Below are 14453 nucleotides of genomic sequence, written 5' to 3' on the forward strand. Positions count from 1 at the left end.
GAATGAGTTGAAAAGCCAGTGTACTAATTTTTGTGACATAATATTTGCAGTCCTCCACTTGGTGGGAAGAAGATGTTGAATTGGAATCATCTTCTGCATGGCGGAGCTGAGCAGCAGCAGCAAAACAGTTAAAGAGAGGGTTAGCAGTTCCAATTGATTTGGACTACCAACTAGACAACTCTCCTTCACCCCTATCACTGGGGCTATTCAGCCTCAAAGAAAGTAAAGGCTTAGCATGCAACAAATTTTTTTGGTGCAAGTTCCCACTGTAATGTAATCCTTTTCCCTTACTCCAATGCAGTTTATTGATTGATGATGTTGTATATCCGCAGCCTTAATGCTGATTGAATGATAAGAATCTTCACCTTTTCCCTCAACCTCCTCTTCCGACTTTCCTTCTCATGGCTGAGGTCACAACATGTTAATGGCATATTAGAAAATGTTTAAGCAGGAAAAATAAATCCAACAGAATTGAAAATCTATGCTAAAACAGATTGCAAAAGACTTGAGGCCTGTTTGGTATTTGTTATTGAAAACAGTAGGCCTGTTTGTTAGAACTAAAAATAGTTTGTTTTTTTTTTCTGAGCAGCAACAATTGAGAAGATACTGGTAAATTGATTGCAATTATATCTCTTGGCAAAGGTTTACAGATGTGGTAAAAGTAATAAATATACAAGGAACGAAAAATTTGCATCCTTCAAGTTTAGTTCCCTCTTTTTCATGATGTGGAGTGGAGCCTCAGATATTTTTCCTCCTAAACAAAGTGGCTAGAAGGGGAGTACAGTTTCCTGTCTGCCAAACAGAGTTGGGTTTTTATAGATAGACTTAACGAAATTAGATAAACCGTTGTGACTAAAACACAGAATTTACAATTGGGGGTTGGGATGGATGGTATATATATGCATAAACATTGGGTAGAGGCATGGGAAGGTAAGTAGGTAAAATGAGGGCTGATATAAAGCGTGATTAATCAGTCAGTGTCTTCAATGGTGAAGTCAGGTTCTGGAGGCTTCTGCAGTTTAAACAACTCTGTAGAACTGCTGCTCCGGAACCTCTGGATGCCACGAAGAGCATTAGCTGCAAACCGGGAAGCTAAGATGGTTGCACCAAGGGTGGATGAACCACCACCATCCCCAACTAACCTCCTTGCTTCTTTGTCTTCTTCACCATATTCTTCTTCTTCTTCATATTCCTCCACTTCTTCTTTACGCCGGAGTTCTGCCATTTTCCTGCGGGAATACCTACGCCATGCAGCTTGGATAAAGCAGGCAGCCCAAGTCCTCCATTGCTGTGAGTAGAAACGGAAGGTCTGTTGAACCTGTCTACTATGGAGACGCCTAAACTGACCTGCAACAAACTTCAACTCCTCTGCTGTTAAGGCAAAAGCCTCGACCTCAGTCAAAGCCTTCACCGTGCGGGTGGATGATGGTAAGTTGGAAGAAGATTTAGGGTCCAGAGCCCAAGTTAGAAGCTCCTCTCCGCAGAAGTCCCCTTCTTTCAGTAGGCCTCGGTTAAAAAACCCACTCCTCCCACCATCTGTAGTCACACTCTCAAGGCGACCGCGTATGATGAAGAGCATCTCGTCTACTGGGTCCCCTTCCCGCACTATGTAAGTTTTTTCCGTGAATAAACTCGGTTGCAGCCTCTCACAAATGGCATCAAGCAATCTTTCATCCATATTTGCAAACAGAGGAACCTTGCATATGTATATACTAATAAGATTTTTTATCAAAGGAAGGAATGAATCCATAGGCATCCAAAGTATAGACTACGTACCCTTCTAACCAAGTTGAGACAGAGATGGCGTTTAATATCCCTCCTGAGGTCTTTGGGTAGAGTCTGGACCAAGCTCTCCTCATCCACTCCCCTTGTTTCCAACCACTTGTATTGATCATACCGTCTTACTCGTTCCCTCAACCCTTGAGGAAGCATGCGATGATGCATCCACTGCTCCGAGTCGCGCCTTTTAATCCTCATCTCCTCCAGCCGAACAGTCAGGGATTGAAGATAGGTCTGTTTCAGTTGCAAGGCAACCCATTTCACAGGATGCATACCAGAATTTACCAAAACCAAAATTAACCTTAAAAGGCCCACTCAGACCCTAAACTCAAATCAATATGCATGGTTGAAGTTTTTGAAACTACCTGCATGTTTCCAATCAGTAGTGCCATAAGGATAAGCCCCAAAATAGCTAGTGTTATTGAAAACAAAACCTCTCCAGCATAAGTACTGGTTTGTAGCCCCTGTCCAAGTGTACTGTAGAGAGTAAAATACCAATGTAATTAATCAATGAAACTCTCAGAACTCAAAGGCGCTTAGATGACTTAACATCTTAGCTAGCAATGAAGAGAAAGCTCAGGAAGAGCTTATTGCAGAGGTGAAAAGAACTGCATGATGCACCAACCAAACCAAACTGACTTTTTAGGTATTATTGGTTGAAAAAATTAGGACAAACTGTTCAAATTAAAATTGTCCTATCATTATAATGGAGGCCATGCTTAATGCATCTGATGAAGCTCTATTGAACAAGCATGAGTTGACTTCAGGTTCTTTTTTGATAGGAAACATCATTTGTTAAGGAGGGAAAAACTACAAAAGAAGAAAGAGCAATTGCTGATGCCAAACAAAACAAGAAACAAGCAAGAGATCGATACCCAGTTTCATGCTGAAATATGGACATGTATTGAACTTACAATATAAATACATTAAAAGTACGATACATTACGACATGCCTTAATTTCGCTTTTTAATAATTATAAACATAATTTTTTATTGTAACATTTTCTCAATAGTTATATTGCAAAATTAATGAAATCTGCATAATAAATAATATAATAATTTTATATTTTTAATTATTGGAATGTAAAAATAATTTGTAGAATTATTCTATTATATATTATTATTATTATTATTATTTAGGATAAATCATTTATAATATTTTTAAAATAATAATTAATGAGATAATAATTTATAATAAATTATTATATTACTTATATGTATTATTATTAATATTATTCTTATTTGATATGTTATTGATGACGATGATGTTAATGATGATTAGAAAAGAAAAAGACATGAATGGTAGGTGTCACTTATGTATTGAACTTACAACACAAGTATACTAAATACATTACAACATACCTTAATTTCATTTTTTAACAATTATAAAAACATTTTTTAATTATAATATTTTCTTAATAGTTATATTATAATGTTAAATAACTTAAAATTTCTAAAGTCTATTTAATAAAAATATAAAGTATTCATATGTATTAGTATATTATTTATGATTAATAATAATAATATTATATTATTATAATGGAAATAATTTATGATTAATAATTATATTATTTATATGTATTAGTATTAATATTATTCTTATTTGATAGGTTATTGATAATAATAACAATAATAATAATAATAATAATAATAATAATAATAGAGAAAGGACAAAGTAGAGATATGCTTGACTTTAAATGAAAAGTGTGAGGGTACATTTGATTTTTTGTATTTTGAGACTTTTGAATACTTATGAAATTAGATGACCTTTCATGGTCATTATCACACCCTGCTATGGTAATTCTCTCTTAATAGTTCTATCCAAACCCCTATTAAGATACCTCATCATATATTTTATATGGTTCGAAAATACTGCTATACTTTCATCTATTTTAATTTAATATATCATTAAATACTGAGAAGAGTAAGTATTTCTAAGGTTATGTTTGGTTCCTGCAAAAAATACAAGGGAAAGAAAACATAAAGGAAAAGTAAAAGGAAAGAAAAAGTGAAAGAAAAAATAGATTAAAAGTTGATAAATTATTTTTACTTGTTTCTTCAAACTCATTTTACCTATTTCAATTCATCGATAGAAAGATTAAATAATTTAAAATTATATAAGTTTCTAACTAGTTTTAATTATATTTGATATTTTTCATAAACAACCAAATATGAGAAAATTATTTTCATTTACATTTTTTTTCCTTTTTTAGTATTTTTTGGGAACTAAACATAACCTAAGTCTTTTGTATGAGGGAATTTTTTTTTTTTTTTTTCCAATCATAATGTTGGAGAAAAGCCAATGTCAGTTGGGTTATGTTTTCTCTTACTCCAGAAATTAGCATCAATTTGAAATGGCAGTAGCAGCTTCCCAATGACTTGGCATACTATAACTGTGGTAACCAATCTAAGCCAACAGAAGGAAAAAAAGAAAGGTAGAACATATGCTATTGAAAACCTGTATCAAACAAGAAGAAGAAGTTTACCTCAAATTTTGTAGGCCCCACCATAAACAGTAACAATATTTAGTAAAGAAACTCTCAGAGGCAATAATATCGGAACTTAGAGCCTGGGTGTAGATTCCATAATTGAATGGTGGATTGTCATCATTAAGGGAACACATCATACCAATAACAGTCTTGCTGATATTTTGCCAAGCACCATAACCTTTCATATGCTGATTCCCACAGTACAAAAAATTAACCTCACATTTCCCACTCTCAACACAGGCTTTATGCCAGCATGCATCATAGCGTTCTACAGCAAATAAGTACCAAAAAGCTCCAAGAATCTGAAATATTCCATCTAATATTGGTCAAAAAATTGTTCCAAGGACATCTTTAAATATTTTGGCTAATGTTGCTGGGAAAGAGATGTGTAGGAAAAAGATTTGACATTTGTATGTTAATGGCATGGGATTTAGATCATTCCATTTTGTTTCTAAGTAGGATTAAAAATGAGTTAATCATGATATTGCTAGCACTTAAAATCATCACTCGGTTTCTAATAATTTATATGTTAATAGGATCATATAGCTACTTACATGACTGGCAAGCATGTACCACAGCAAGTAGTATGCAGCACCAGCCCAAGCAGTTTCAGCAAAGACACCTGCAGTCCTTTTTAGTTCTGAAGTTAGAGGTATAAACCGGACAAATCTGGGAATATATTGAAGAAAGACAACAACAAGTAGCTGCTGTTTAGTTTCCAACACCTCCAAGCCTTCTCCCTTGCGGAGAAATTTCCAAACTATAATCTGCATATAATGATATACTCTTGATATCAGTTATTACCATGCTTCTAAGGAAACAGAACTAAACATTTGAAATACTTTGGAAATATCTACTGTAAGCTACGCTGTTGAGATGATCATTTAATAACATATGGGTAACTTATGATTCAACATGCCCTTCAGGCCAATGATACAAAGATAAATATGATGGCCTACACATGCTGTTGCAAAGGGCTTAAAGCAGGAGCAACTATGACATGAAGTTCCTTACTTTAGCTGGAACTTGCTGGTGCCTCCTAAACAGTAGGTAGGAGGTGGAATCCCAATAGAAGAATGAGTTATCCCTTCCCCTGCAGATTATGGGCTTACCACACAGTCCCTGATGGCATTGGGGGATTCGGTATGGCGGCTCTTGTTTGTTCGCACTACATGTTCCTGTTATGTAAGTCTTATTCTAATAAGGGATTTAATTACATTGGGACACCTTGATGGTGGGATTTACTTATCTAATGGATACACATAAATTTTTATTGATAATTTATACTAACTTTTCTAACAAATTTTCTTGAAAATGGACGATAGTCCGCAAAGAGGTGTCTTAGGTCTTGCCAGGCCAATTACATTCTATCTCTCTAGGGTTTGTGGTTGGATGGAGTAGAGCTTATTTAATTTAAACAGTAATGAAGTTTAGATTTTGTTGCCCCTCTCCAGCCTTTTTTTTAATAGGTAAATTTTTTTCCCATTGGGACTTGAACCTGGAACCTCCCACAAACCCTCCTCAACCCTTTACCACTTGAGCCATGTCTCAAGGGCATTGCCCGTGTCAAACTTTGTGCATTGGGCTTACAGAAAGTCAACCTTTAGATTTTGGTCTGTTTATTTGATTCTGGACTAATTGGTAGATATATTTAGATTGTCTTCTAGTATGCCCATTTTCTTGTTTTTGTGTAGCTATTTATCCTAGATTTCCTGATTTTAGTTTAAAAATTTTATAGCTGTAAATCGTCCTTTCCCAGGTTGATCCCATTGCACATTGTAACATATTATACAGTTTTGAAAGATGAAATAGAAATATATTCAGAATTTGGAAATGGTACCAAAACCCACTCAAGATTTTTCGGTATTCTCTTATCAGAAACTTTTTTTAGAGTAAATCACAGGTATAATTCTGTGTTATCTTCTACCATCATTGTTGACCTTATTAATTGGCCTTCGTTGCTAACATAGGTCATTGTTAACCTTGATATTTCTGTATCCTTGATTAATTATTTAATAGAGAAATGTCAGAGATCACTCACAATGTTAGCTCTGGCCTGCCCACCAGTCAATTATAGACTCAGGGTGTTACAGACAATCCTTTGCTACAGATAACCACATATAAACTGAATGACCAAAATGTCTTGTAGTGGTCATAATCTATGAAGCTTTCTATGACAGTAAAGGAAAGGTTGGGTATCTGTATACCTTAATGAGTGCACCAAAGACTGATGATCTTGCATACAAAGCTTCAAATGCTAAGAAAGCTAAGGTTATGTGATTTATCTCTTGGCATATTAATTTAATTGAGCCAGACATTTGTCAGGGTTCTCTTTTTGTCCACTGCTCAAGAAGTATGGATGGCTATTACTGAGACCTATTCGAATCTGGGAATGTAACTTGGTTGTATGATAGTAAATGTCGAACACGAGACCAAACAAGTTGGAAATATGGTGATTGTATACCATAATGAGATGAATCAGTTATTGCAAGAAATGGATTCCTATTATGATGAAGCTTAGAAATGCAGTAGTGAGATGCCACCAAATTCAAGGAGATGTGGGAAACAGAAGTGTTTTTGAATTTCTAGCTAGTCAAGTATGTCGACAAGTTCTTAGCAAAGAGCCTCTTCGATGCTGAGGGACGTTTGTACTATTGTTAGAAAGGAGGAAAGTAGAGAAGGGGTGATGATGGGAGGATTGAATTTTGAGAATCCAACCTTGACTTCTTCTGCTTCAGTTCCTTGGCAAGTGGGCAACAAAAATACCGATAAAAAGAGAGATGAGAAACATAAACTGTTGTGTGAATACTGCCGTAAGCTAAGATAAACAAAGGTTACATGCTAAAAACTTCATGGCAAGCCATAGAATTGAGGGAAATGCAACAATTTTGCTGGACATAATAGTAGCAGATTGCGTGCTGCAATAAAATATTCTCAAAATGTTTCTACTGCTAATACAAGAAAACTTGGATCAAATCTCTTTACCAAAGAACAATGGACCAACAAAGTAGATTTATCAGTCAAAAACACTTTCATTCTAACCTTTCTTCCCCATCTAACCTAGCCTAAATAAGTAGCTTTTTAATTGATTTTAATGCTACGTAAAGAAATTCCGTCCCTTAGTTCATATATTTAGGGGCAACTAATTACAACTTGTATATCAAGTTTGTTTCCTACTTGTTTCACTTTTTAAGTACGTAAAAAGTTAAGATTGTTGATGAGTCTTTTCTTTAGTCAGTAGAAAGAGTTCTATTACTATTTTTGAGCATGCAGTCCTAAATTCAGTGTTGCATGTTCCTGAGCTAGCTTGTAATTTTCTTCCAATTAGCAAATTGACTAAGGATCTTAACTGTGTGGCTTAATTTTTTTCCTACTCATTCTGAATTTCAAGGCCTTTGTATAGGGAAGAACATTAGCAGTGCTAGCGAGGTGGATGGACTCTATTACTTTGAGAATGGCCTTGCTGTTTGGGGATGTTTGTCTCAGACTACTCATGTTAGTACATTTTTGACTCATGAGAATGAAATTGAATTGTGATATCATGGATTAGGACATCCAATTTCTTCGCATTTGAAAGTTTTGCACCTGAATTTATTTAAGAACAAAAGTTTTCTAATTTTCAATGTGAAGTGTGTGAATTGTCCAAATACCATCATGCCCATGTTCCTGTCTAAACCTATAAAAAATTTCAACCTTTTTCACTTGTACATAGTGATATTTTGGGTCTTTCATGTGAAATTAATGCGTCAGAGATGAAGTTGTTTCTTACTTTTATAGATGATGTATGTTGGGTGTACCTTCTTAAAGAAAACTACAAAATAGCTAGTTGAGGTTCTAACACTAACAACAACCTTGGCATCCCATCCACTAGAGTGTGATCCATTAATACTCTGAAGTCCTGTTTTGCACACTTAAAGAACCTAAAGCCAATATTACTTTGATTCCTAGTTACTGCTGAGCTATTTCCAGCTTTGGCTGCTGGTCCTCTCAAAGTTTTGAGTAATATGCTGCCCAGTTTCTCAGGTATCAGTTTCAACACTTGGTGCTTCATGATCATCTCCAAAATTGAAGTGTGTCCAGCTAGAAACATTTATAGCTGTCTAAATAGTTAAGTTTTACTGGTTTTCAACAAAGAAAACTTCTAAAAAGCCTTTGAAAATAACCAGAGACAAAAGCAGGACCTCATGAATACCTTGCAATATGCCCAGGAAAATGTTCTACTAGTTAATATTACTCTAAGAAATCATATTTAAGCCACCCGTTGATGAAACTCATTTGCTTGCTCATAAACCAACTTGTTTCCTTGATTGTACATTGTTTGAACATAATTGAAGGGGAAGAAGTTATCTCTCAGCTTTATCTTCATCTTTTCCCAATTTTTAATGCTTGCCTCTCCACTTCATTGCCTTGTTAAGTTTGATTGCTCCTACCAAGCTTTGACAATTATTAACACTATTGTCAATGGGAATTTCCTCTTAGTTGAAACTTCTCTTTACCATGGAATTTTGGAATTTAATTTTTAGATTTGACCACCCATACTATCAATCATCCAAAAGATTGGACACCTGATTATGAAATGGAATGTCAAATACATCACCCAATTCAAAGATTTCATTATGAACTGGATTTTAAAGTAGGGGCTTATCATTGGGTCAAGTTCCCAACTTGTCTCACCACCTGATTAATCTCATTTTGGTTGTCATGTAGTGGAACATCTGATGATGTTTCTGTTCAGATTCCTTTTTCTTGTATGAGGAGTGATAGTGCAAAAAGCAAACCCTAGTTGACTAGCTACAACACTGTCTAAGATTAACTAAGCTCTAATCAACCAGCTCTGAAGCCAAGAACAGATGCCTAAAGTTGGAGAGAAGCAATAAATTCTGAACTTCAATGTAACGGCATTTTTTGATGCAAAAGGATGGCAACGGGGTAGGTTCGTGATGGTTGCCCCCATCACGACCTTGTCCCATTGTATAAACCTATTCCCATCCTCGTCCCAATAAAGAATTTAAACAGGGAGGGGTAGGGTAGGTATGAGAATTTCCCAAACCTCTCTGCCCTATTTATTTTTTAAAATTTTAAAATTTTCTATTTAATTTTTTTAGTTATATTAAAATAAATATATTATGAATAAATATTATAAATTTATGTAACTTATTTTGTTTGAGAATTAATTTTTTATTATTTTATATGTGTTAAATAGGAGAAAATGCCCTCGTTAACGCATATAAAATAATAGAAAATTAATTCTCAAATACCCAAACCTGCATCGGGCTTTTTTAAAAAAATCCCTAATGATGCACAATAGGCCCTATAGGCATCTATTTTATTTGTGGGTATATTTCAAATATTTTGAAGTTTCCACCAACCTTGTGGAGGATATTATGCTAATTCTATTAAGAAAATTATGCTAATTACGACTATAAATGAGAATTAAATGTATATATTTTTGTAATGTACTCCTAGAAATCATAATATAATTAGGATAGACTAGTTTTTTTCTTCATTTAACTCTACTGAGTCAAACTATATTGTACTATTTAAAGTATTGTACTTATTTAGAAAAGTTGAAGAAAAATTCAAAAGCTTTCTTCAACTTTCTTCAAACCTAAAAATTGATTTCACCTCTTAGTAAGTGCATCATAAGGCAATGAGCTTTTATCTTAAATAATTATAGGTTATTATAACTTAGAATGAATTACTTTATCATCCCATCAAAATTTCAATGTCCAATGCAATTGGTAAATCTTACTGATAGGGTGTACTATATGCCCATTTAAATATCATAAAGTTTTTCAATTGTTGTGGCTAAATATTCTTGCAAAAGCAGAATATTCAACAACAAAAGCATGTGAAATTCAGGGAACAAAGAAATCAAATAAAGCCCAAAAAAAATTAGGGAAAATATGAAATCTGTTCTAGAACCATGGAAAACAATGCAGCAAAATAGGAGGCATGTTCAAGCATATGATTGTTGCAGTTAATAGAAAACAATTCTAAAGCAAATGAGATGATATAAGGAAAAGCTCAAAATGCAACATAATTTCATATTTGAGTAAAACAGTATGAGGAACCAAAAAGGCATGTGACAAGTAAAGCAAAAAATACAAGTATAGTTTGTCAAACCTGTGGCAGGGGAAACACAGCAAGAAAATCAATGAAGAAAAACCGCTGTAAATATCGCTTAGCTATTTCCGCAGGATCTATCACAAGTTCTCCCCTTCCAAAAACTCTAGATGATGGTGCAATATAAGCTGTGCGAAATTGGAAAGCCATGCGAATAAGGTAGAAAGCATCAATTATCGTACGAACAGTTGTAGTTGTGACAGCTAAGTTGGGATCTATGCCAAGGCAACTTGATTGGTGATCGACAATAGGAAGATAAAAGAACAAAGGATCCACAGATACAGCAAGAATACATGATATGACGAAAAGCCTATTCCAGAGTAGGAGGGATTTGTCTTGAGGGTCAAATATCTTTTTCTCAGATACTTTAAGATCTTCCGGGAACATTGCCTTCGTTATTTCAGATCTAAGTTGTCGACCAATATGCCTGAGCCCTTCAGAACCCCTTTTCACTCCTATTCTGAAGGATTTGGAGGAATGGCGGTTAGGACGACCCCAAGGGGTCAGTCCTGCTAAACTAAATGCACATCTATTCATACCGTCAGACGGCACTGACAATGTTGAATCCAGGTCATCCAACCTATAATATAAACAGAAGCCAGTATATACCAAAATTAGGTGCCATTTCACTCCAAAACATTCTAAAATGGAAGCAGTATTCAAAAATAAAACTAGGCATCTTGCAGTATTTCCATCAGTTGGAATTTAGAAGATTAACAAACAATGCCATTGAGATAACAAACACATACACTAGAAAGTTTATTATCGACATAATGCCACAGAATATGGAGCAGTTTTCTTGCATTCACAGCACTGACTCTACTGGCTCATTGTGGAACTAGCTGTATATAACTTGATAGGTTTCAAATGCCAACAAATATCTTTCTCTATAATTTTTGGTAAATCTTAGGTACATATTTGAGTGTCAATCCAATCTGAGATACTGAACCACACATTTTATTTTTAATCTAAACTGAAACAAAATACGGGAGCTTTGTCAAATTACAGGAGGTTTAGTATAAAGAAAATATTGACAGTGAAACAAAACTCAAACAATTTCATCTTAAGTCCAGTCTTGCTATGCATACACAATAAAGCAACGCTTTATTCTAAAACACATGGGAGAAGTCAATTAAATGACTCACCATTAAATCCTAAAAATATATTGCCATGATATTGTTCTTATCTCGAGCACACGTCCATTCACCTCTTGTCCATTCACCTCTTCCATTTTTCTTACAAAAATAGGAAGCAATTAAAAAGATTAATCATAATTTCAAGTTTGTAAATTAAATGAATAAAACGAATGTTGATAAAAATTTCAACTTTTCTACTACTCTTAACAGGATAGTGTCCAAAAGGAAATAAGGAATAATGCAACTTGGAGATGGTTCAACCACCATTTCCTTAAAAGAACGTAGCCCAAAAATGCATAACTCTGTTAATTAGTATATAGATAAGAAATTCATCAATTGAAACTAAAAGTTGATCTGCGAAGAAAGCAGGAACTCTCCAGTTTTGTAACAGCAAACATCTAATCCAATGACCAATCCTGAGAAACACAGAGTGATGGAATCCAATAACCCAATTAGAGCACGACATACACATTATTTAACAACTTAATCTTTTAGGAAGATTGGTTGCTCAAAATGGTATCAGGGCTCTGATTAACAAGAGGACTCATTCGAGTTCTTGGCACATTGTCTGTCAGTCTCTCTATGTGGTATATAGAGATTTACAATAACTTTAAAGTCACTCATATGAGATCACCAAATTTTTTGAGTCAACGTCACAGCTGATTTTAATATCACAGTCCACTCTATAAATGTAAATACAAGAAAAAGATAAATGGAAAACAAATAATTTGGTAGCAAATAATGACCAAAATACAACACATTTTTATACCTTACAAATTTCTCTCTTTGGCCACCAATATACTGTGACTTGTAACCACAATCGAACATTTTGTGAAATTGAGAACATAGATAATAGACTTGAGGTTAAATGACAAAGCTGGGATACTCTGCACAATTTGAAGTTAAGAATCTAGTCAAGACTTGAACCGGCTTGTCTGAACATAAATTATCATCAGTAAGAGTTCCAGCAATGCAAATGAAACATATCCGGTAATACCACCAGAATTCCCTAGCAAAATATATGATAATACTTGAACTACTATGGTTGTTAAACTAATCATACATCCTTGAGGAAAGCAAAAATGTAGCGTAATATCTAATAGCCTTAATATGAGGAGCAAAGACAAAGAAGGCCATTAAAGAAATGACAGATATTTTATTCATGTTCTTGGAGCAGAGTTTAGCCATGCAATTCCAAGTCCAGGAGACAGGCACTCTCTGAGTTTCAAAAAGGGTTGTGTTTTTATTTATTTATTTAATATTGTGAACCTCATTACAATCACTATAAGAAAAATGGAAGAAATAATTTAATTTTTAAATAATTAATTGTAATGAAATATCATAAGAATCAACAAAATTTATATCCCAATAACATTTAAATATGATATATATACGTAAATTACTAATAATGACTAAAAATTTCACTGTGATAATTAAATAACAGCAAGCAAACAAGGGCTAAAGTTCATTACACACTCAATATCAAAATTATCCATTCCCATTTTACCAATATATATCCTGTTAAAACCCGATATTTTCACCAAGATCATACTCAGATTTTTTTTTTTTTTTGTAAATTTGACCTAAACCCTATATTTTCACCAAAATTCTTATAATACTTAACATTCATTCTTCCCTAACAAAGCATTATGTTTTGGGTTTTCTAAGGTTAGGTTTGGTTTCCGGAATACTTTTCTTATATTTGGTTTTACTATGAAAAATACGAAAAAAAAAAAAACAAATGTAATTAAAATTAATTAGAAATTTATGCAATTTGAAATTATTTAATCTTAATACAATGGAAAAAAAAAGTTAAATGAGTTTAAAGCGGCATATAAAAATAATTTTTAATCTATTTTATATTTTCCTTCATTTTTTTTCCCTTCCACTTTTCCTTTCTATTTTCTTTCCCTCACATTTTCCCTCAAATTTTCCGGAACCAAACATAGCCTAAGAGAAATGCATCATTAGGGCAACAAAACCCTTTTTTTTTTTTTTTCAATAATACTGCTGTATTTTCCAAACCAGGAAATTGATTCTATCTTCTTTCACACAATTTGGCTCACAGTAACATCATTCAAAACATTAATCACAATGTGCCTCTTTAAATACATTCAGACCTTCATAAACCCTAATCCATTCCTTTCCATCGTCAAATAAAAACATCTCTTTCAAGAAACACCCAAAACAAAAGAATTTGAACCCAACAATTGATGAGATAGACATAGAAAATATAAGAAAAAATCACATGCAAACGCTTCTCGATTAAGAACAATGTATGATTTTTATAATATGCATTCAATTAAAAGGAAAAAGATAAAGAAAAATAGAATGAACTTACTGAGATCTCCTTCAGCTTTCTGGTTAATTCTTCACCAATATTCTCCAAGAATTAAAAAAAAAAAAAATGTACGTATATGTATGAAGATTTTTTTTTGATATATGAGAGAAAAGTTCCTTTAATTTAATTCCATTGATTTCATTTTTTTTTTTTTTTTGTTTAATTGAGAGGGGTGATAGTGATTGGGGGAAATTCCGGAGAAAAAGAGGTGGAAATGATTCTTTTATGGAGAATTGACCGTTATTAACGGTCTATAACCTCCAGGCCAAGCCTTGATCCTCGTCCGGAGGCCTCATCTTACTCCGTCCTTGGCCCAATTAGAGTTCTAAAATATATCAATAAAAATACAAAAACAATCGCAACTCCCGATCCGGTTTTCCAAGGACGGAAACAAGAGTTTGAGGCTGATTGCAAACTGTTTTTTATAACAGTTTTCAGTTTTTTTAGAACAAAAAAAAAAAATAATAACAGAGTGTTTTCTAAAAATAAATTTAATTGTTTTTAATTATTTTTATTTGTTTCTAATAATTGTTTTAAAAAAATAATTATGTAAACACGTATAATTATTAAAAATAAGACACT

The 14453-nt window shown here is 33.6% G+C and overlaps 2 protein-coding genes across 3 annotated transcripts in view; one reads left to right on the forward strand and one right to left on the reverse strand.

Moving 5' to 3' along the window:
* Nucleotides 1-377, forward strand: part of LOC100263772 (protein LPA3) — a 43440-nt gene extending 43063 nt beyond the window's left edge. The window contains exon 12 of the mRNA XM_002264316.5: nucleotides 51-377. Within this exon, the coding sequence (XP_002264352.1) occupies nucleotides 51-110 (60 nt within the window). The 3' untranslated portion in view covers nucleotides 111-377. The remainder of the gene's footprint in view (nucleotides 1-50) is intronic.
* A 218-nt stretch (nucleotides 378-595) lies between these two features.
* On the reverse strand, nucleotides 596-14192 carry LOC100241716 (putative cyclic nucleotide-gated ion channel 8). Of its 2 annotated transcripts, none has more exons than XM_010656786.3 (8): nucleotides 13872-14192; nucleotides 12300-12417; nucleotides 10395-10974; nucleotides 4823-5035; nucleotides 4266-4570; nucleotides 2145-2256; nucleotides 1777-2013; nucleotides 596-1696 (listed from the first exon to the last, which is right to left on the reverse strand). In XM_010656786.3, the coding sequence occupies exons 2-8, from the start codon at nucleotides 12356-12358 to the stop codon at nucleotides 971-973; spliced, it is 2232 nt and encodes a 743-aa protein (XP_010655088.1). In that variant the 5' UTR covers nucleotides 12359-12417; nucleotides 13872-14192; the 3' UTR covers nucleotides 596-970. The 2 variants fall into 2 exon arrangements, with proteins under 2 accessions (XP_010655088.1, XP_010655090.1); XM_010656788.3 differs by lacking the exon at nucleotides 13872-14192 and adding an exon at nucleotides 11540-11629 and having other exon boundaries at nucleotides 12300-12386.
* Between the last annotated feature and the right edge of the window lie 261 nt (nucleotides 14193-14453).

This window comes from Vitis vinifera, chromosome 9, assembly GCF_030704535.1.
Source record: "Vitis vinifera cultivar Pinot Noir 40024 chromosome 9, ASM3070453v1".
Classification (NCBI taxonomy): Eukaryota; Viridiplantae; Streptophyta; class Magnoliopsida; order Vitales; family Vitaceae; genus Vitis; species Vitis vinifera.